This window comes from Mandrillus leucophaeus, unplaced genomic scaffold (genome assembly GCF_000951045.1).
Source record: "Mandrillus leucophaeus isolate KB7577 unplaced genomic scaffold, Mleu.le_1.0 Scaffold331, whole genome shotgun sequence".
NCBI classification, from domain to species: Eukaryota; Metazoa; Chordata; class Mammalia; order Primates; family Cercopithecidae; genus Mandrillus; species Mandrillus leucophaeus.
This window is the reverse complement of record NW_012103488.1, coordinates 443,752-464,876: the sequence shown is the minus strand read 5'-3', so window position 1 is coordinate 464,876 and position 21,125 is coordinate 443,752. Positions and strand designations below refer to the sequence as shown.

At 36.8% G+C, this 21,125-nt stretch overlaps 1 protein-coding gene across 1 annotated transcript in view; it reads right to left on the bottom strand.

The window, feature by feature from the left end:
- Positions 1 to 643: 643 nt before the first annotated feature.
- NOC3L (nucleolar complex associated 3 homolog (S. cerevisiae)) overlaps positions 644 to 21,125 on the bottom strand; it is a 29,487-nt gene continuing 9,005 nt past the window's right edge. Inside the window, exons 7-21 of the mRNA XM_011988464.1 lie at positions 20,116 to 20,277; positions 19,541 to 19,634; positions 17,349 to 17,524; positions 16,506 to 16,634; positions 13,700 to 13,831; positions 12,161 to 12,241; positions 11,720 to 11,820; positions 8,770 to 8,842; positions 7,840 to 7,903; positions 7,681 to 7,752; positions 7,144 to 7,325; positions 6,011 to 6,139; positions 5,182 to 5,279; positions 2,056 to 2,140; positions 644 to 1,709 (exon numbers count right to left, since the gene is read on the bottom strand). Coding sequence (XP_011843854.1) covers positions 1,581 to 1,709; positions 2,056 to 2,140; positions 5,182 to 5,279; positions 6,011 to 6,139; positions 7,144 to 7,325; positions 7,681 to 7,752; positions 7,840 to 7,903; positions 8,770 to 8,842; positions 11,720 to 11,820; positions 12,161 to 12,241; positions 13,700 to 13,831; positions 16,506 to 16,634; positions 17,349 to 17,524; positions 19,541 to 19,634; positions 20,116 to 20,277 — 1,707 coding nt within the window. The 3' untranslated portion in view covers positions 644 to 1,580. The remainder of the gene's footprint in view (positions 1,710 to 2,055; positions 2,141 to 5,181; positions 5,280 to 6,010; positions 6,140 to 7,143; positions 7,326 to 7,680; positions 7,753 to 7,839; positions 7,904 to 8,769; positions 8,843 to 11,719; positions 11,821 to 12,160; positions 12,242 to 13,699; positions 13,832 to 16,505; positions 16,635 to 17,348; positions 17,525 to 19,540; positions 19,635 to 20,115; positions 20,278 to 21,125) is intronic.

Genomic DNA, 21,125 nt, shown 5'->3' with positions numbered 1-21,125 from the left:
TCAAATTCACATAGGATACTCAAATATAGATGTATAATTTTGTGGTCCCACTGTGATTCTCCAAATGTATAACAAGAAAATTAAAGGCATAATACACAAGAAAATTAAAGGCATAATACAGCTGTGAAATAGCTGATGAGTTTCTATTTTAAGCTGATTTTTCACCAGAAGTATAGTTTCTGCTGCCAAAGTAAAGTATAAATGTATTTGTATATGTTTGGAAAATAAATGATTTGTGACATGTATTGGTCACTTGTGCTCTGATGGGGATAGACCCTTTGGTTATCCACATATTTATCACATTCCTGGACTTTGTTTTATATCTAAAAGGTGGACTAAAAGCAAATATTCATATGCTGAATCATACCTTTCTCATTAAATAATCAAGCCTTAAAAAATGTGACCTCAGAACCACTTTTAAAAATCATATACAATATGCTAAAAGACTAACATTCACTGTTAAGCTCGTATCCTCTCACTCTGCTGGAATGGTAAAGGAATTTTCTACTTTAGTTTACTTTATGCGAAAAAAGAGCTCTAAGCTCCAGAGTAAAGTAACTGGCTGCTATGACTTCGAAACAGTAAGAGATCTCTTTAGTTGGACTGCTGTGCTTTTTTAAAAAAATTCTCATATCACAAGAACAGGAAGCAGAAACAAATGGCTGCTTTATTCAACTATTCACAATACAGAATATTTGTAACTTAGTCACTGAAACACGCATTTCTTAGGCCACTCCTAGAATATGGGAATAGCTGTTACATAAAATACTGTTTTATAATTACGTTAAGAAGAAAAAGCATTTTACCTGTTCCAAGAGGGGGAAAAAAGCTCCTCATTGAGTATCCTTTGTCCCTAGAATAGAATGGTGAAGTCTTGGGCCTGGTTCTTCTACCGTAGAGCAATTCTTCCCCAGTCACCCTCCAGGGAATGATAGAAAATGTGAAGAACTTCAGAGACTAGAATCATATTCAAACTTTCCTTGAAAGTAGCTATAATGAACACTAATACCTTTTTTAAAAGGCCAAATTAGGTAACTTAAGTGGATCATCCAGCAAAAGCCAATGAACCTGAATACCGGCTATTTTTTTCTTTTCTCAAAAATCTTCATAAAAATATATTAACTCAAATTTAGAATGCTTCTCATTTCCATCCACAGTATTGCAATGAAAATATTTAAAGAGTATTTAGTTATAAAAAGTAGCTAAATGTCTTCTCATGGTCTTGATTTTTCTGTGCTCTCTGCCCTAATTTTAATATAGCAACTGCACTTCAGTAAGATCCAGTCCAAAGATCTTTTTAAAAAACTATAATGCACGTGAAGCTTTTAAAAGGCAGCATCATTAAGAAAGTAATTTCCAAATACTGGGGAGAAAAAAGGCTTTGACCTCCTTGATGAAATGCCATATTCAGAATAGGGGCAGAACCCTGTGCCATGCCAAGGGTCATTCTTCCTCCTCTTCCTAGTCATTCTTAGGAAGCTTTCCTTGTATAAAAAGAAAAAGTCCTAAGTTAACAACTCATCTTTATGTACATCTGCACACACAAGTATACAAGAAAGTCCACTGACTTCATTCCTCTACTAGTGTAGTGATGTTTTCAAATATTTTGTGAAATCCAGAGGCAATTCAGTAGCAACTTCACTGGAGTATCTTTTGATTAGTTGATTTAAATCTTCATTCAAAAATGAATCCCCCTGTAAAACTTTACCCTGGGAAAATATTTAAAGTATGAGTTAGAAATTACTTATGCTATAAGCTAAAGTCAACCTGTGAACAAAGTTGAAAATGGCAACAGCTGACACCAACACATGCAACACAATGACAGATGCTTGGTAACGTCTTGGGCATATCCTATATTGAATGAAACAGTTTCATGACCATCTCTGTAGAATTTCAACCTCAAATATCCATCCTATGATGAACTCCTAAACATTAAAAATAAAAATAAAAATAAAAATAAACTGCCTATAAAATAACTAAGCAAACTGGAGTTAGAGTTATTGAGATACATTGGTTTCTATCTCTTCTTTTAAAAAAATGAAAAATATCCCATACCTTTATTTTGGGGTTTGAAGATTCAACAGGAGGATTGAATGTCATTTCTGCCATGCTATACGCCTCAAAAAGTTCAGCAGCAGATCTAAATCACAAACACAAATGTAAAGATACCACCACATCTGTGTAACTCAAAAATAATTAGATTATACTCAGAGAATGATTCATTCTTAACCCATATATTAAGGTATAAGATAGTCCTGCTTTTGAAACTAACCAACCAACCCAGTCACTTAACAAATTCTAAATTCCCACGTAATGTCAACATTATCCAACTAAATCCACCTCAGAGAGGTTTGGTATACATTAGCAATACAGGCATAGACTCCAGAGAGAAAGCTAAGCTGAAGAACTTCAGTTCAGTGTGATCAAATCCCAACCCACTGATAATGCAACTGAGTCTATCTTAGTCATGGGAGCCAGAGGACTGAAGCATGGAGTCATTCTCCATAGACTTAGAACACAGCTCAACTCTTTGCTACTGGCCTGGATAAAAAACAAGGAAAGGCCATTCAGGACAGAATACATGTCTATACCCATGGCGTGTAAATGAATCCTTAATGACTTGCAATTAGTTCACACTCTCCAAAACAGATAGGCAAGGGCCTACGAGGGTAGCAATTAGGCTCACATCCCAATACCCATTCTCCAGAAGCCCACTATGAGTCTCCTTTCTTAAGTCTTTGGGATAAGCCCATTCCTCATGCTTCTCCACAAAGGAAACATCTTTCCTTAGCAAAACTGCTAAGGAAAACATGTCATAAAATGATTATGAAGAGTGACAAAGAATTGTTTTCTTCTTTTTTCCTCTTTTAAAAAACAAGGCTGTTGGGGCGAAGACTGGGGACAAGTGAGAAGTGTGAGGGAAGAAAAAGTAAATGGCCATTTTATTTAATAAGGACAAAAGTTATCTCCACCCTACTCAGAAGGAAAGCGTTCATGGAAAACTGCAGAGCTCTTGCCTCATGTAGAGGAGGCAGCAAATGACTGACTACTGTCATGTAAAATAGAAGCCAATGTCACCAAACCTCCCAGTATTTCAAGAAAAGCAAGAAATGTGAATTTCAGATGAATTCTTTCAATATTTAAAAGACAGCAACTAATTCGATTTTTTTTCAAACTCTTGAGGCCAGAAAAATCAGCCTGGCCCAAAGGTCACCAATCTGAGATCTCTGAATTATAGAAACCAATGGGCTTGCAAAAGGAAAAAACCTACAGCAAGATAATAATTCTGGGTAATAAGTACACTGTAAGGTGCTATAGTTTGAATGTGTCCCCTCCAAAATTCAGACATGGAAACTTAACAGTCAGTGTGATGGTATTAAGTGGTGAAAGCTTTAGGAGATGAAAGCCATGAATGGGATTAACCCATTTATGCCTACTACTGTCCTAAGCTTGTAGGAGTTATTTATATTCTACTGCTCAAGGTCATCACCCAAGGTCTGATTTTTCACACACACAAAAATTTGCCACCTCTGGCATAAATGGGTTAAAGTCTTTATAGAAGAGGCTTCAAGAACTTAAGCTGTGGCCCTGCTCCCCCCCTTCTGTCCTGTCTGCCATGTGAGGGTGTAGGGTTCCTCCCCTCCAGAAGACGCAGCAACAAGACACCACCTCAGAAGCAGAGAGGCGCCCTCATCAGTCAACCAAACCTACCAGCACCCTGATCTTCAACTTCCAGCCTCCAAAATTGTGAGAAAATAAATTTCTTTTTTTTCAGACAGAGTTTCGCTCTTGTTGCCCAGGCTGGAGTGCGATGGCGAGATCTCGACTCACTGCAACCTCCACCTCCCGAGTTCAAGCAATTCTCCTGCCTCAGCTTCCCAAGTAGCTGGGACTATAGGAACCCACCACCACGCCTGGCTGATTTTTGTATTTTTAGTAGAGATGGGGTTTCACCATGTTGGCCAGGCTAGTCCTAAACTCCTGACCTCAGGTGATTCACCCGCCTCAGCCTCCCAAAGTGCTGGGATTACAGGTGTGAGCCACCGAGCCTGGCCCTCTGTTGTTTATAAATTACCCAGTCTTAGGCATTTTTTATGGCACCATAAATGGACTGAGGGATTTTTTTATACCATTTTCTCTCTTTCTCTGTATAACTGAAGTATTTCCTGTCTGTACGTAAAAAAAGGTAATTACTGGCTGGGCGCAGTAGCTCATGTCTGTAATCCCAGCACTGTAGGAGGCCAAGGTGGGCAGATTACCTGAGGTCAGGAGTTCGAGACCAGCCTGGCCAGCATGGTGAAATCCCATCTCTACAAAAATTACAAAAATTAGCCGAGCATGGTGGCGGGTGCCTGTAATCCCAGCTACTCGGGAAGCTGAGGCAGGAGAATCATTTGAACCCGGGAGGCGGAGGTTGCAGTGAGCCAAAATCGCGCCATTGCACTCCAGCCTGGGTGACAGAGCGAGACTTTGTCTCAAAAAAATAAAAAAAGTAACTTATTTTTTCACCTTTCTGTACTTGTGAAAATTTTCTAAATCAATAGTTCAGGGAAAAGAAGATTCTTTTAGGAGGACTTTTTCCTCATCTGGGTGTGAGGTGGGTGCTGGAAGTACCCATCCAAGCTGCTTACAGGTCAGAAGGTAGTCTGCAAGGGCCAAAAAAAGAAACAGCTGCCCTTCTGGATGGCAGTGTCCCAAAGCACCTCTTTTCTTCCCTATCCTCATTTTTTTTTTCTCCTCTTCTTGCCCTAACAGGACCATTCAGAAAAAAAAAAAAAAGAGAGAGCAAGAAAGCAAGGAAACTTAATTTGGTTGACTTGTGTTTTACCTTCACATGAAGCACCTATAGCCATAGATTATTCATTGTTGAACCTGAGTGATGGGGGGCATATGGACATTCACTATACCATTCTACTCTCCTGTATGTATGAAACTTTTCATGATTAAAAAAAATGTTTTTCAAGTTGAATGACATAAGAAGAAAAAAAATGTTTTAAGTGATTAACAAAATCATAGCATGTTTTCTTTCAGAACAATTCAGGAATATGAAGCAAGACCAATCCAGATACCCAACTGGCACTTTACATTTTGTAATATATTACTTTAAAAAACAGACTTCTCATAGTAAGTGGCTACCAGCTGAATTTTGTAGTTTTAGAATAAGGCAATGCTAAATATTACCTTCGACTCAACTCTGGTTTGAGTGCTCCAGAGCCTTCAGAAGGTGCTCCAGCGATCAGGTGGGCTGCAAATCTCTGTACTATGGGATGATAATGCCTCTGAAGGGGAAACAGGACAATCACATTTTGCACAGGTCAGTCCTTTACAAAAAAACACTAGCCACAGCAAAGATTTTCTTAAATAAAATTACACCAAATTTTTTTTTCATCACCTATGTACAGTATATGTAATTCATTAGAAGCACATAGCCACAGAAATATTATCTTTGCTCATAGGATTACAACACAAATCAAGTTACCAGTGAAGTAGTTTATCTTGCTTTTACAATATAAATAGAAAAATCAAAAAGCAATTCCTCTTTCCGAGTGAAAAAAGTTAATTTACAACAGGTTACCTGCCACTTCTATTTTCTACAAGTCTCACTCTAATGTTGTCCACACTGTAGGATCACTGTATAGGTGAAACCATCTTGAAACAGGGCTTACTAAAGTCTCCTAGGATAGGACTCAACAGAAATGCACCTGCTAACAAATCCTCTGAAGAGTGTTAGGGAAAGATTTCAATAAAGGGAAAGATTTCAGTAAATCTTCCACAACCTCACCCTACAGAACTGACAGTTTTCTGCTTCCTTAGAAAATGTACCTTAACAGCTTAAAAAATAGTAAGAGCAAAGTAAAATGTAGCATACTAACACAGGAATTCTTAAAAAAAAGCAGCCCCAGAACAAAATATAATTAAGTACTCTGGCAATAACAACTATTTGAAGAAAAACTAGAAAACAATTGTTCACACACATCCCCAAAAAGAAAAAAACGAGGGCCATTCTTACCCGCAGAGCGTGTAGTTCCCACAGAGCAGTGTTCTGAGCATTGCAGTATTCAGGCTCATCCAGTTCAGGGAGGAAAACTCCACTTCCCTGAGATTCACTGTCAAGCAGTAGATCTGTTTTGGGGAAAGTCTGCAAAAATGTCACATAAAAAGAATTGGTTAAATTAACATTGTTAATGTAAAAGGTGTTACTGGTTTGTAGTTGTATTTGCATTTAAATTTATAGTTGTATAAGAAGAGCTTTAGCTCTTTAGGTGTAAAGTCTTTACACCTAGTTTTAATAAAAAACAATTTTAAGTTTATATCGTAAGAACAAAAGTTGCAAAAAAAATTTTATCTTTGTCTTTAAAATGTTATCTTGCAAAAGAAAACAATATTCTTTTCACCTTGCAATCCCACTTTTAGAAATCTGATAGAAATAATTACATCAGATAAATACAAAAAGATATTCACTATAGCATCATTTGTAATAGCAAAAAAAGAAATAACCTATATCAAGAGAAATAGAAAAACCAGACTGCCTACATTTGAATATCACTTCTACCACTGACTGGCACTGCTACTCAAGACAAGACACTTAACCTCTCCGGACCTCAGTTTTCCCACATGTAAAACAGGAAGAAGAATAGTAGCTACCTCAGAGTTATGAAAATTAAATTTTTGTAAGGCGTAACAGTGGAAGGCACATAGTCAGAACTATGTGTTTGTTAAGCAAAGAACTAAATAAACCTTACATAGACATTAAAGAGATAAGAGTAGTGACATTGTGTTTACCACGATTAAAATGCTAAGGTTAAGAAAGTGGTAGAATATATAGCATAATCCTCTTTCCATTAAAATACAAAGTTGTGTTGTTTCTATGTGTATGTGTTTATATATGAACTTTAAAAGACTGCTGGAAAAATACCCACCAAATGATAAATGGACACCCAGCTAATGACACTCTGAGAAGTGTCAATAGGTACAAAATGCTTTTTTTCAATTTCATATAATTCTTTTGTCACCTGATTTTGTTACAAGTGTGAATTACTTCTGTAATTGAAATAATATAAAAAGGGGGAAAGACATGCATCAAACAAAAAAAAATCACTGCATTATAAGAACTTAGCTCTGTTCATTTGTGTCACTACTTACATGCATTAATATTCTGGTAGTTGCTAAAATGCCAATACTTGAATTTGGAAGAACATGAAGAGCAAGGGTACAAAGGCGTTTGATGAAGGCAAGAGCTCGCTGCTGAGAAACTTGCTTTCTGCGCTTAGTTAGCATGACATCAAGGCACTGGAGTACAATCTCAACACCTTCATTGGTAGCACCTAAAACAGCAGACATATCCCTCAGAGCTGTTCTCATTACTTTTTCATTATGCAACTGGACTGAACTTCAGATAAACCCAAGATAAACTTTTGTACCTGTCCCAAACCATTTCTCTAATCAATGAGGTAGTGCTATATTGCTAAGGAGATACAGCGGGCTATACTTACTGCATCTCCAGTCAATTCCAGAAGCTCTTTCTCCAAGTCTTACATAAGATTAAATACAGATGTATGGCACTGGCAAGTCAGCATTTTATGTACCTGTTCCTATTTCTCATTTGTCTACAATGACTGGTCATAACATATTCTTAAAACATAAATACATATAAAAGAAACATTATCTAAACATACATACCTGCATGTAATTTGAATAGTGTTTTGTAGAGGTGTGTGTAGAATTTCATCGGATCAATATTCAGAACATCACCTTTGAAATGACAACAAACACCAATTAGGTATGTTGTAGCATTCAAAGGTAAGGCAAACAAAACTTGAGATTAAGAAAATATCTTACCTTGTCCAGAAAGAATATGAAAAGCAGTCTGGACACAGTGAAGACTTTCTTGATAGCTTAGGTCCTTAAAAAAAAAGGGGGGGGGGTGAGGGGGGATGGAATATTAAGAATGATAATTACCATTTATATCTTTTAAAAAGGCCTTTAAGGCCAGGAGCAATGACTCATGACTGTAATCCCAGCAATTTGGGAGGCTGAGGCAAGCAGATCATTTGAGCCCAGGAGTTCCAGACCAGCTTGAGCAACATGGCAAAAACCCATCTCTACAAAAAATAGAAAAATCAGCCGGGTATGGTGCCACACACCTGCAGTCCCAGCTACACAAGAGGCTGAAGTGGGAGGATCGCCTGAGCCCCGGGAGGTCGAGGCTGCAGTGAGTTGTGGTTGCACCACTGCACTCCAGCCTGGACAACTGAGTGAGACCCTATCTCAAAAAAGAAGAAAAAGACCTGCAAAGGTTAGCTTTAAGATAACCTAGTATGAGGCAGATTGACAGGGTGACTACAGTTTACAATAATCTATTATCTATTTCAAAATAGCTAGGAGGGAAGAATTTGAATGGTTGTCACATAAAGACACATATTTAAGGTGACTGATATCCCAAGTAAAATCTTTACAAACTATATTATACAAATATATTTAATTATCACATACACCCTGAAACCATGTACATCTATTATGCATCAATTAAAAAACAAAGAAAACAGGTCAGGCAACCCTCCTGTTTAAAACTCTCCAATGCTTGAAAACGTTCTACATCTTGATTATGGTGGTAATCATATGATCACAGGCCTTTGTCAAAATTCATAAACTGTACATCTAAAAGGGGTGAGTTTTACTGTATACAAAATACATCTCAATAAACCTGACAAATTTTTAAAATAGTAATTACCATTTACATCTTTTAAAAAGTAATTTATTACTACTTACACCAGACTCGATGAGAGTATGAAGAACTACTAATAGATCATCAAAAAATTCCACATTTATAAGGTGAGCAAACCTGGAATCAAACAAAACTTAATCAATGAACTAAAAGCAGAAATAAAGCTGGTAGATATTAAGCTTGACTCTAAAACTGTATTTTTAATATTCTTTATTTCAAAATGTTAGCTATGAAAGAGACGGCAATTATTGATACTTTTCATTAATTCAGATTGGCCTAGTCAACAATTCATGCACCATTGAACACTAAACTCAGTAGAAACATATAAGGCATTGAACAAACCAAAAATATTTCAAAAATCCTTCTGCACTGAGAAAGAAATTACCAGAAGCAAACAACTTCCTGAGGAAAAGTTTACTAGGTATCCAGCAGGATCAGCTCTAAGACAACAGGTGGTGGGAAGAGAGATGAGGAAAGATTCTGCTGCTTACAAGAATATGGACCTTATGACAGCTTTAAGGATAAAATGGAAAGAATACTGGATCCTTAATTACCTGCATGATCCTGGGTAACTCACTTCACTGTCCCAGGTCTCTATTTGTAGAAATAACTGAGACCACACAAGAGGGTAAAAAGGAATCATATGAGCTGCTAAATTTGAGAGTTACTCCATATACTATATTAGACACTGAAGTAGGTTAAAGTCAGGATATCTCTTCAATATTAGTGAGGAGTCTTTGATCTATGTAAATCTTAGAAGAATAAAAGACCTTATGAGTGATATATTCCATGCGTATTGGTACAACTTTTTGGAGAAGCAATTTGGCAATTATTTATCAAAATTTAAAATGAGCATACCCTCTGATATGGCAATACATGCACACATGTGCATGAAGATATACACATACACACACACACACACACGTGCGCAAGTATTTCCAGTGCAAATAGGGGACTGACCAAATAAAGTACAATATATCTATAAAATGGAGTATTATAAATTTTTTTTTTTTTGAGATGGAGTATTGCTCTGTCGCCCAGGCTGGAGTGCAGTGGCGCCGTCTCGGCTCACTGTAAGCTCTGCCTCCTGGGTTCACGCCATTCTCCTGCCTCAGCCTCCCAAGTAGCTGGGACTACAGGCGCCCACCACCACGCCCAGCTAATTTTTTGTATTTTTTTAGTAGAGATAGGGTTTCACCGTGTTAGCCAGGATGGTCTCGATCTCCTGACCTTGTGATCCACCCGCCTCGGCCTACTATTATAAATTTTTAAAAAATTAAGTGATATATATGTGATAAGGGAGAGGTACCAAAAGTAACTGTTTACAAAACCAAAAAAAAAGCAAGTTATAGGACACTAAACATAGCATGATTCCATTTGCATGAAAGATGGCAGCCAGGCGGAGTGCGATGGCTCATGCCTGTAATCCCAGTACTTTGGGAGGCCAAGGCAGATGGATCACCTGAGGTCAGGAGTTCGAGACCAGCCAGGCCAACCTGAGGAAACCCCATCTTTACTAAAACTACAGAAATTAGCCAGGTGTGATGGCACATGCCTATAGTCTCAGCTACTCGGGAGGCTGAGGCAAGTGATTGCTCGAACCTGGGATGTGGAGGCTGCAGTCAGTTCAGATTACATCACTGAACTCCAGCCTGGGCAACAGAGCAAGACACTATCTCCAAAAAAAAAAAAAAAATGATGGCAGATGGCATGCAGACAGACTACATACATATATGGGGGGGGAGCTTGCAATTTTAAATTGTATATTCTTTTGCATTTTTAAATTTTAAATGTTTTAAATGAGCATATATTATTTTTTAAACTTTTTTAAATAAAGGAATTAGTCATTAAAAAACAAATAGCTGGGTCGAGCATGGTGGCTCACACCTATAATCCTAGCACTCTGTGAGGCCAAGGCTGGAGGATGACTCACTCAGGAGTTCAAGATCAGCCTGGGCAATATGGTGAGAGCTTGTCTCTATTTAAAAACAAAAACATCAGGTCCTACACAATGTAGGAATAATCCCTTCTCTGATTAGCCTCTTTGAAGATTTTCAACCACAAGGACCATATCACCATATAAGAAAATGCATACCATTGCCAAATAGCTCCAGTTATTAGAAAGTGATTTCTTATGATGAACAGAACTTGCCTTTTCTATATCTTCTAGCCATCAGTCCTATTTCCAACTCTATTCCTAAAGCTGTACTGCCCAACAATGGTAGCCACTAGCCACATGTGGCTATTAGGCACTTAAAATGTAGCTAGTCCAAATTAAGACACAAGCATAAAATATGTGTTCGAAAACATGTGATGAAAAAACACCAAACATCCCATTAATGTTTAATATTGTGTTAAAATACTTTAGATAAATCCAGTAAAATATATAAAAATTAATTTCATGTGTTTACCTTTTTAATGTGGCTAACAGAAAATTTTAATTATATATGTAAGTTCACATCATATTTTTACCGAATAGCAATGTTCTACAGGATACACCTCAAAAATTGTGGAACGCTATCATGACAACCACAACCCTTACTCTAGCTCACATCCTGACAAGGCCATTAGTGTTGAGTGAATACACAAAAAGATCTATCTTAGCAGAAACAGATTACACAGAACTAGAGAAATGATGTACAGCCAGGTTAAAACAGACTTAAGAGTCATCTACATGATCCACTCAAACTATGACGATAGGCAATTGACTACACAGTGCAGAAAGAGTCAAGAACTGAGAGATTTAACCTTAGGAACACCTCGAATTTAATAGGCAGAAAGAAAGAGTTGGTAAAGGAGATTTTAAAAATAAAAGGTTTGAGATGAGAAAATAAAAAAAGCCCACTGTTATGAATAGCTTCAAGGAAAGGATGGTGACAAACAGAAAGGAATGAGAACTGAGGATAACGGGCCATCATTAGGGAACCCTCTAAAATTCTTTGGTCTTTCCTGTTTAGAAAGAACCTAAAAGATTTCAACCTACACAGCCCTTACTTGGCAAGACCTTCTAGAACTGCTGGCAGGAGAGGTGACCTCTGGGCCTTCTTCAATATTCTGAAGTAGGTTACAAACACAATATTCAGAGTCTCTGTGTGCTGGCAGAGGAGACAGACAAAATGACTTTAGGATACCCTGGTATGGTTTCTACTGAGCGAGCATAACTACGACTTCAACAGGTTAAACTTCTTTTTCCCTACCCATGCCTCCCCACAACGCAATCTTTGAAATTTTTAACAAAACAGAACGAAGACATACATCCTGTGACTTCATAAAACTAGCACTGATCACATCATAGTTTTCCACACACCACAAAAGTCACACATCTAAGCCTCATGAAAGAAACCAAAATTACACAGCTACAAGCTGAAACAATAAATTCCTAGTTTAAACAACTTAACGCATTTTAAAAGCATAACAGAATATGAAACTGCCTACCAGTTTAAGTTTTTTCTCAGCACTCTCTGAAGCTTCTGCCTCTCGAAGCTCTCGCTCTAGTTTCTCTTCTGCTTTCTTCCACTGAAAATAGATTGAAAAAAAAAAATCTAAGAGTATATACCACAGAGTGAAAAAAGCAGAGGCAAAATACGTAAATGTCATAAAACACATACAGTAATACCACATATTGTCTATGAATGCAAATATAAACAAAAGTAGAGAAACATGGGCTGGAAGTATACACAAACCAAATTAAAGATGGTGTCTCCTGGGAGGAAAGCAGAAGAATAAACTTGGAGACAGAAAAGAAATTCCTACTCTCTAACATACGGTTTCTCTCTTTTCCAGGAAAAAAACTAAAGTAAATCTATTAATATTTGCTCACTCTAAATAGTAGATATCTGGGATATGCTATCATTTTCTGTAATTAAAGTTCTTCAAACGAAAGGAAAGAACATGTTGAGCCCAAAATAGTTAAATCACCTATAACTTGGAAGCCAGTCACCAACAATACTTCCCTAACATATTTACATACAATGCATCAAACCAGATACTACAAAGAAATTCAATAAAATATCCTTTTTCTTCTACTTCCTAATGCTGTAAGAGCAGTAAATGATAATTTCTAAGCTGCCTGAGGCACAGGGAACTGAGAAATTGTTTCCTTCTCTCATGAGAAGTTGTTAAAGAGCTGCCATGTTCTTACTGGTCTTTGTTTCCCCACCACATCTATAAACATGCTCTTCCTAACAGAGCTATCCAACCTGCATTAGGATAGTATGATATAAATAGTTAAAATATTTATCTTCTTTTGTTCACAATTATTAAGTCTATTTTGATACTTCCATCATGTTTTCAAACTTAGACCCATTCAAACATGAATATCCCAAGATTACTTTTGTTTTTAAAAGCAACTTGATCACTCTAATAAACTGTTTAGAAATGTTCTGAGCTGTGATAACAGTAATAATGATGATGGTGGTGGTAGTAAAAACTAATGTTTATAAAGCCTGCCAAGTGTTTTATAAGCATCATCTCATTTAAACTGCAAGATTACCCTGCAAGGTAGGTACTATTAGCCCCATTTCTCCAAAAAAAAAAAAAAAAAAAAAAAGTTTCCAAACTTTCAGTAAATAAACAAGGGGCTGAAATTTCAACCCAAGTTTAAAATACAAACTAATAAAGAAATAAGATTCAATTAACAGAAACTCACTTTGCTGCCAACTTCATGTGAATGCATCTTTTCTGTTAAGTAAGGAATCTGTGTATCACAACTCTAAATTGATCTAAAAAGCCAAAGGATAAAAGCCAGCATGGCAAAAATATCTTTTCATCTATTGCTCTCCTTGCCAATCATTATCAGTTAAAATTGATTTAAGAAAACATTTTTTTGCAGTAACTGGGAAAGATAAAATTCTCTAAATGATATATTTCAAAACTTATATATTTATGATTTAACTGATTTTTACCTGTGACTGTAAGTTTAAGATCAAATAAACAGAAAAATTTAAATGAAACAAAAGGGGAAATAAGTCAAACCTTTCTCTGCATTCTTGATAGAGATTTTCTCTTTTCTTTGAAAGTCATAAATTTTTTTGGTTTATTAATGTCTTCTGTATCTTTTTTCACTTCTACTTCCTTGATTCTTAGGCATAAAAATGTTTTTAACATCTAATATTGAAAAAAAACACAAATATACAGCTTAATATTTATATTGCCCTCAAAAACTTTACACAGAAAAGTACTTGACAGTGTTATTTCCCTCATTCAAGAAAAAAACCTTCAAGCATCTTTTATAACATTTTACACCAAGTTCTTTTATCTGTATGCTATATTCAATAATTTGTGTCTATGGAAGGACAGGAGCAAATACACAAAAAGGACACTAGCAAATACTAGCTAAATATACAAAACTTTCTTTGCAGTTATTTAATGAGTATGAGGAAGAGAGAACACATGCCAACAGGATGACACAGAGAAAATAGGCCAGAAAAACGTTTGGACCACTATGGGAGAAGAAGATACACAAACTGCTGGGCTCTATCCCCAGAGTTTCTGATTCAGTAGGTCTGAGTTGAGCCCCAGAATTTGCATTCTAATTCCCAGCTGATGCTGGTTCGGGGACGAAAATAAAAATTATTGCTTTATGCCACTCAAAAATTCAGAAACTAATTTAGAAACTGGTGTTTTGTGTGATACAGCAAACTTCTCATACTCAAACACTAAGAACAAAAGGGGTTTAAAATGCTACACCTTCTCTGGATGAAATCACCCTACCAACCTCCTGCAGGCACAGAAGCATTCCTGGAAAAAACCTTGAGAAATACAGGTTTGTATTATTTTGATGTTCCAATATGCACATCTGGAAGAAAGCTGAGTTTTTGAGATTAGAGGGCTAAAAGCACAGAACGAAACAAGGAATAACTAAAGGCATAAAGAGTGAACCTGAAGTCATTCTAGGTATCAGAAAGATCAACTCTGAATATTCTGTAGGTACTGTATGTGCTCAAAATATCACCTACCAAGGAAAAGTAACTCCAAGTCAAAGGATGTGGTTTTTATTCTAGCATCACGAAAGTTAAAGAGTTCTCCTATGGCTGAGTTTCATGTTTAAGCCTTATCTGATTGCTCTACAGTTCTGAGTAAAGATGCTAAATATGTTCTGTTACTTTCATTCAATGTTTATAATTTTAGCAATTCAACTGAAATCAGTTTTAAGAAAATAAAAAGGGATCTGATGCCAAAGGAAAACTGTGAAATCCAGAAATAAAATGGTAGAACAGCTTAACACCCAAAACTGTATTACTAAAAACAAATTAAAATATCTAAGACCCCAATGAAGAAAACTATAAAATTTCACTTAAGAACATAAAAGTCTTAAATAAATGGCAAGATACAATATTCTTGAACAGAAAAAAATCAATTCTGTAAATATTTTAATTCATCCAGACTAATCAATACATTGAATCAATTCTAATCAGATTCTCTGTGTGGGCTATTTTGAGGGAAGGAAGTGAAAAATGGATTTTAAATTGCCTGGAGTAATATACTGAAATAAATAAGAATATTTTGGAGAAAAAAGAATAGTCATGTCTTTTATCAATCATACCCTTTCTGATTAGTATTACTGTACCAGGTACCCAAATATACTATAGATATAACACAATAATTAAGCAGCATTTTATATCAGCAGAAAAAAATGGTGATGAAATAACTGGCTGTCAAATTATTTCAAATACATACATATTTAATATACATTAAACTATAAAATATATATTCATTACATACATTAAACACAGATATTAAATCTGTACTCATACCACACATATAAAGATGTCAAATGGCTTAAATATTTAAATATAAAAATTAAAATTAAAAATCTTAGAGAGACTCCGTAAATTGGGATTGAGGAGACTACGTGCATAACAAAAAATATATCTCCATATATAAGGCTCAATACAGAAGTAAAAGGCAGAGTAAAAAAGAGAAAAATCTGCAACATATGTAACGAAGAGTTAATATTCTTATTATGTAATACAAGCTCCACAGACAGTTTCGTTTCTTTTGTTACTATTTTATTCCCAGGACCTAAAAAAAGTGCCTGGCACATAGCAGATATTTATTAAAATGAGTATGTACTAAAAACTCATCACAAGTCACTAAGACAATTTAAGAGAAAAATTGACGAATAATAAGCAGTCTGGTAGGTGAAAAGTTTATATATATATAAACTACCAGACTACCAAAGATTAAATAGTAACATTCTGAGCAGGTCGGAGGGAAATGACACTCCTAGCAGGAACACAGTGATTAAACGTTTTTGAACAACAGTTTGAGTTTGTAAACGTGATTACTGTTAGATCCAGCATCTACATTTTATAAGTTTAATTCACAGAATACTCACACAATATTAAAAAATAATAAGGCCAAAATGTTCTCAACACTGACTGTGGCAGCAAAAATCTAGAAAAAACTCAGCTGTTCATCAATTAGGGCACACAATGGAATACTCTGGTAGGCACTAGAAAGAATGAGATAACCCTATATGTAAGTTCACAATATAGAAAATGAAAACTGTTCTGGAACAGTTTTCAAAGTATAAGCCGATTTTTTATTTTAAAATATAAGCAAGTATATATGACTATATCTGCATAGAAAAACACCTAGAAGGATAAATACCAAACTGTTAATAGTATCAAACATTTCAGGAGTTAATATGTTAAACACTTAAAGAGCTTGAATACTTTTTACTTCATACGCTTATAAGGAATAAATTCCTCATAACAACTGAAAGTCAACTTTGTAATTTAAAAACAAAATGCAAAGTAAAAAAAGAAAGGCTCACCTCTGGCCTAACTTCATAATTTCTGCCCTTCACAAAACCAGAAATCACTTTAATTACACCAAGAGAAGCTTGGCCTAATTTATCTTGCTTAAAGAGTTTCTTTACAGCTTCACAACACATTTCAGATATCTGAAAAATAAAATGTCACACTTAACCAGCGTTTCTCAACCTTAGCACTACTGACGTTTTGGGTAACAGAATTCTTTGTTGTAGGGGGACTGTCCTAGGATGTTTAATAGCCCCCGTGGACTTTCTCCACTAGATGCCAGTAGTTAAGACTCTATCTTCACCACAGTTATCACAACCAAAAATGTATGCAGACATTGCCTAATGTTCCCTGGGGGACAAAACTGCTTCCTGTTGTGAACCACTAAACTTATGTTCAGATAAATTTCTTCAGAGAGAGTGTTTAATAAATTGATATTATTTTAGCAATAAATAACTTCAGAAGAATTTTGTAGGGGGAGAAAAATCACATGGTGCGTAATTTTCTTTTTTTTTTTTTTTGAGACAGAGTCTCACTCTATTGCCCAGGTTGGAGTGCGGTGGCGCGATCTCAGCTCACCACAAGCTCCGTCTCCCGGGTTCACACCATTCTCCTGCCTCAGCCTCCCAAGTAGCTGGGACTACAGGCACACACCACCATGCCCTGCTAATTTTTCATATTTTTAGTAGAGACGGGGTTTTACCGTGTTAGATGGTATGGTCTCGATCTCCTGACCTCGTGATCTGCCTGCCTCGGCCTCCCAAAGTGCTGGGATTACAGGCGTGAGCCAACGCACCCGGCCCACATAGTATATAATTTTCTAAGGAGGACAGCAATAACCATTTACAGCAACTCACCGATTTTGACATGTCATTCATGAGAGGGACAATCAATACGATAATGTTGTTGTGAAAGTTAAAATGGGGTAGTGCCACCAACAGCTCACACAAGCTCTTCACAGCAACTTCTGCCAGTCCTTTGTATGCCTTTAAGGAAACTACATTACTTTTCTTCAGCTTCCTCTGCTTCCAATCTAATCAAAAGAGAGCTGTAGTTACTTTACTCATTGGTCAAAAGTTAAACTGGCTTTCTTTTACAAACAATGTACATTTTAACACACATAAACACACACACATCCATACCCCTTAAAAAAAAGACTTCATACGCCAGGCATGATGACTCACACCTGTAATCCCAGCACTTTGGGAGGCCAAGGCGTGCAGATGACGAGGTCAGGAGATTGAGACCATCTTGACCAACAGGGTGAAACCCCATCACTACTAAAATCCAACATAAAAAAATTAGCCAGGCATGGTGGGTGGCACGTGCCTGTAGTCCCAGCTATTCAGGAGGCTGAGGCAAGGGAATCACTTGAACCTGGGAGGCAGAGATTGCAGTGAGCTGAGATTGCACCACCGCACTCCAGCCTGGCAACAGAGCAAGACACCGTCTCAAAAAAAAAAAAAAAAAAAAAAGACAGACTTCATAATGGCTTGATCAGCTTAGGAAAGGTCCAATATGGAGGCTACTAATTGCCACATATAGGATGCAACTGAGCATTTGAAATGCAGCTAGTCCAAATTAAGATATACTCTAATTATAAAATACAAACCAGATTTGAACTTAGTACTAAAAAAACTGAGAATGTAAGAGACTAATTTTTAAAACTGATTACATGTTGAAATAATAATCTGAATATATATAATGTTCTGTTAAAATTAATGTCATTGCTTTTTAGTGTGTCTGTATTTTTTTTAAATGACATATGTGGCTCATGTTATAGTTCTATCAGACAGAGATGGTTACACAAAGCTCCCAGCTTTCCAAACAGTTCAGAAATTCAAAAACAAAAGAAAAACTCCCAGGCCCTCTCACTGGAAAAACAAATGCTAATAGGGTGCCAGCTGGAACACCAGAACATAGAAGCAATATCCATACCACCCACCCCCACCCCACTATACTCCACTACCTTTATGCCCTTATTAGGCCAACAGGAGTCAGTGGTCCTGTTCCAGCTGATAGCAATGGGTGATCCTTACTAAATAAGCTGGGTAAATGAGCCAATTAGGCCACATGAAAGCACCTGGCCTAGGCAACCAACTATCTTCCCTATTCCTACCCCTATTTTTTCTATGTCCTTCCTTTTCTGAAGAAAAAGAGTTTAAGAGTTTATTTGGGATGCCAAATAATTGACTCATAAACCCATTTTCAAGGCATGCAAATATCCATTTCTAGTTATCCTTCTATTTATTTATTCATTTCTTTTGAGACAGGGTCTCACTCTATCGCCCAGACTACAGGGCAGTGGCATAATCATAGCTCACTGCAAGCTCAAACTTCTGACTCAAGTCATCCTCTCGGCTCAGATCTCCAGTAGCTGGGGCTCTATAGGCCTGGGCCATCATGCCTAATTTTTTTTTTTTTTTTTTTTTTTAAGAGACAGGTGTCTCACTACATTCCTTAGGCTGGTCTCAAACTCCTGGCGTGGAGCAATACTCCTGGCTTGGAGCAATCCTCTTGCCTCGGTCTTCAAAAGCACTGGGGTTACAGGTGTGACCCACCACACCTAGCCTCTAGTTATCGTTCTTCCCTGACTACCATGCCTCCAAATAGAAAACAGCAGAATAAATCCCAACTGTTCATAACAATATATTTTGTTAAAAGCATTGTCAATAAAAATACAACTGCTTACTAAAAACTGCAGCAATAATACTAATAGTTGATAAAATATAGTATATAGCACATGCTAGGCACTGTTTTAAGCACCTCATATCTACAAACTCAGTTACTTCTTACAATAATCCTGGAAGGTGAGTGCTATAATTATTTCCATTTTATAGACAAAAACTGAGACACAGAAAGACTATGTAATTTTCCCATCACATAGGTAGTAAGTGGTGGAGCCAGGCTTTGACCCCTGGAAGTCTGACTCTAGATTCTGTTCCTGATCATACCTGCCTCTCACTACACAACACAGAACACTGTACAGAATTCACCTTCATGATCAAGGCTATGTACGCTACATACTTTTAAGATACATTTAATATACCTTTAACCATTTGTTCCAGATTTTCCAAATAAAATTTGTACTGGCTAACCAGGCCTTCTTCAAATTCTCTTAACTTCTGTGTTTCTTTTCGGGTCTGAAAAGACCAAAAAGGTCAATCATTTTTTAAAATCAGAATATTAAAACCCCAAAATTAGTATAAAATATGGTTGTCTAGTATACACCCAGTACTATTAAAAAAAAAATGCAGCAGTCGCTTAGGCCGGGTGCGGCAGCTCATGCCTGTAATCTCAGCACTTTGTCAGGCAGAGGCAGGTGGATCACCTGAGGTCAGGAGTTTGAGACCAGCCTGGCCAGCGTGGAAAAACCCCATCTCTACTACAAACACAAAAATTAGCTGGGCCTGGTGGCGCATGCCTGTGATCCCAGCTACTCAGGAGGCTGAGGCAGGAGAATCGCTTGAACCGGGAAGGCAGAGGTTGCAGTGAGCCAAGATCACGCCACTGCACTCCAGTTTGAGCGACGGAGTAAAACTCTGTCTCAAAAAAAAAAGAGTCTATCTCTCCAAAACGTTCAGTTATTTTAGATAGTAATTATATCTAGCAATCTAGCATTACCTTAGTAGATTTTTCTGCTTCTGTGAGGGGCCGGATTTTATATGAAGGAGTAATATCTTTAAATAACTCCATCAGAGAAACAATTACTAGCTTTCGAACAGTAACAGCCACATCAGGATCTTGTTCCATCAGCATAGAACGTAATTCTTTCAATTTTTTAATCTGTTAAAGAAATAGCTTATAAAGCTGGAGAAATCATGGCAAAACAATTATGAACAAAAAACAGCCCCACATCCGGCAAAATAAGCGGAATTCACACAATGACTCCAAGTCTAGTCAAGCCTCACCAAACTCCAGACACTGCTCACTTTACCAAGAGATAAGTTGATAAAGTTACAAGGTAATTGTATTAGTCCATTCTTGTGTTGCTAGAAAGAAATGCCTGAGGCTGGGTAATTTACAAAGAAAAGAGGTTTATTATGGCTCATAGTTCTGCAGGCTACAGAGGAAGCTTGGTGCCAGCCTCTACTCCTAGTGAGGCCTCAGGAAACTTACGAACAAGGTAGAAGGCAAACTGGGAGCCAGCATGTCACAGGAAAGATAGGGGAGGTGCTAGGCTCTTTTAAACAACCAGCTCTCACATGAACTACCAGAGTGAGAAGTCACTTGTTACCACAAGGATGGCACCAAGCCATTCATGAGGGATCCACCCCTATGATCTAAACACCTCCCACCACGCCCACTTCCAACATCAGAGATCACATTTCAACATAAGATTTGGAGGGGACACACATCCAAACTATATCAATAATCATATTTTTGTTATATAGTTAGAAAAATATAGACCTTAAAAAATTAGTTTAAATTTATTATTTAGCTATTTTGGGAAATTCTTTTTAGCTGGATTTTCCTAAAATACATGTCTCCTATTTTTCTAAAAACACTTCTCAAAATATACTAAAATGTTATATACATTAACCAAATATATCATACACATGAATTAATCAGGAATTACATATAATATAGCCACATTAACTTTAGCTTCAAAGATAATTTCTATGGCATAATGT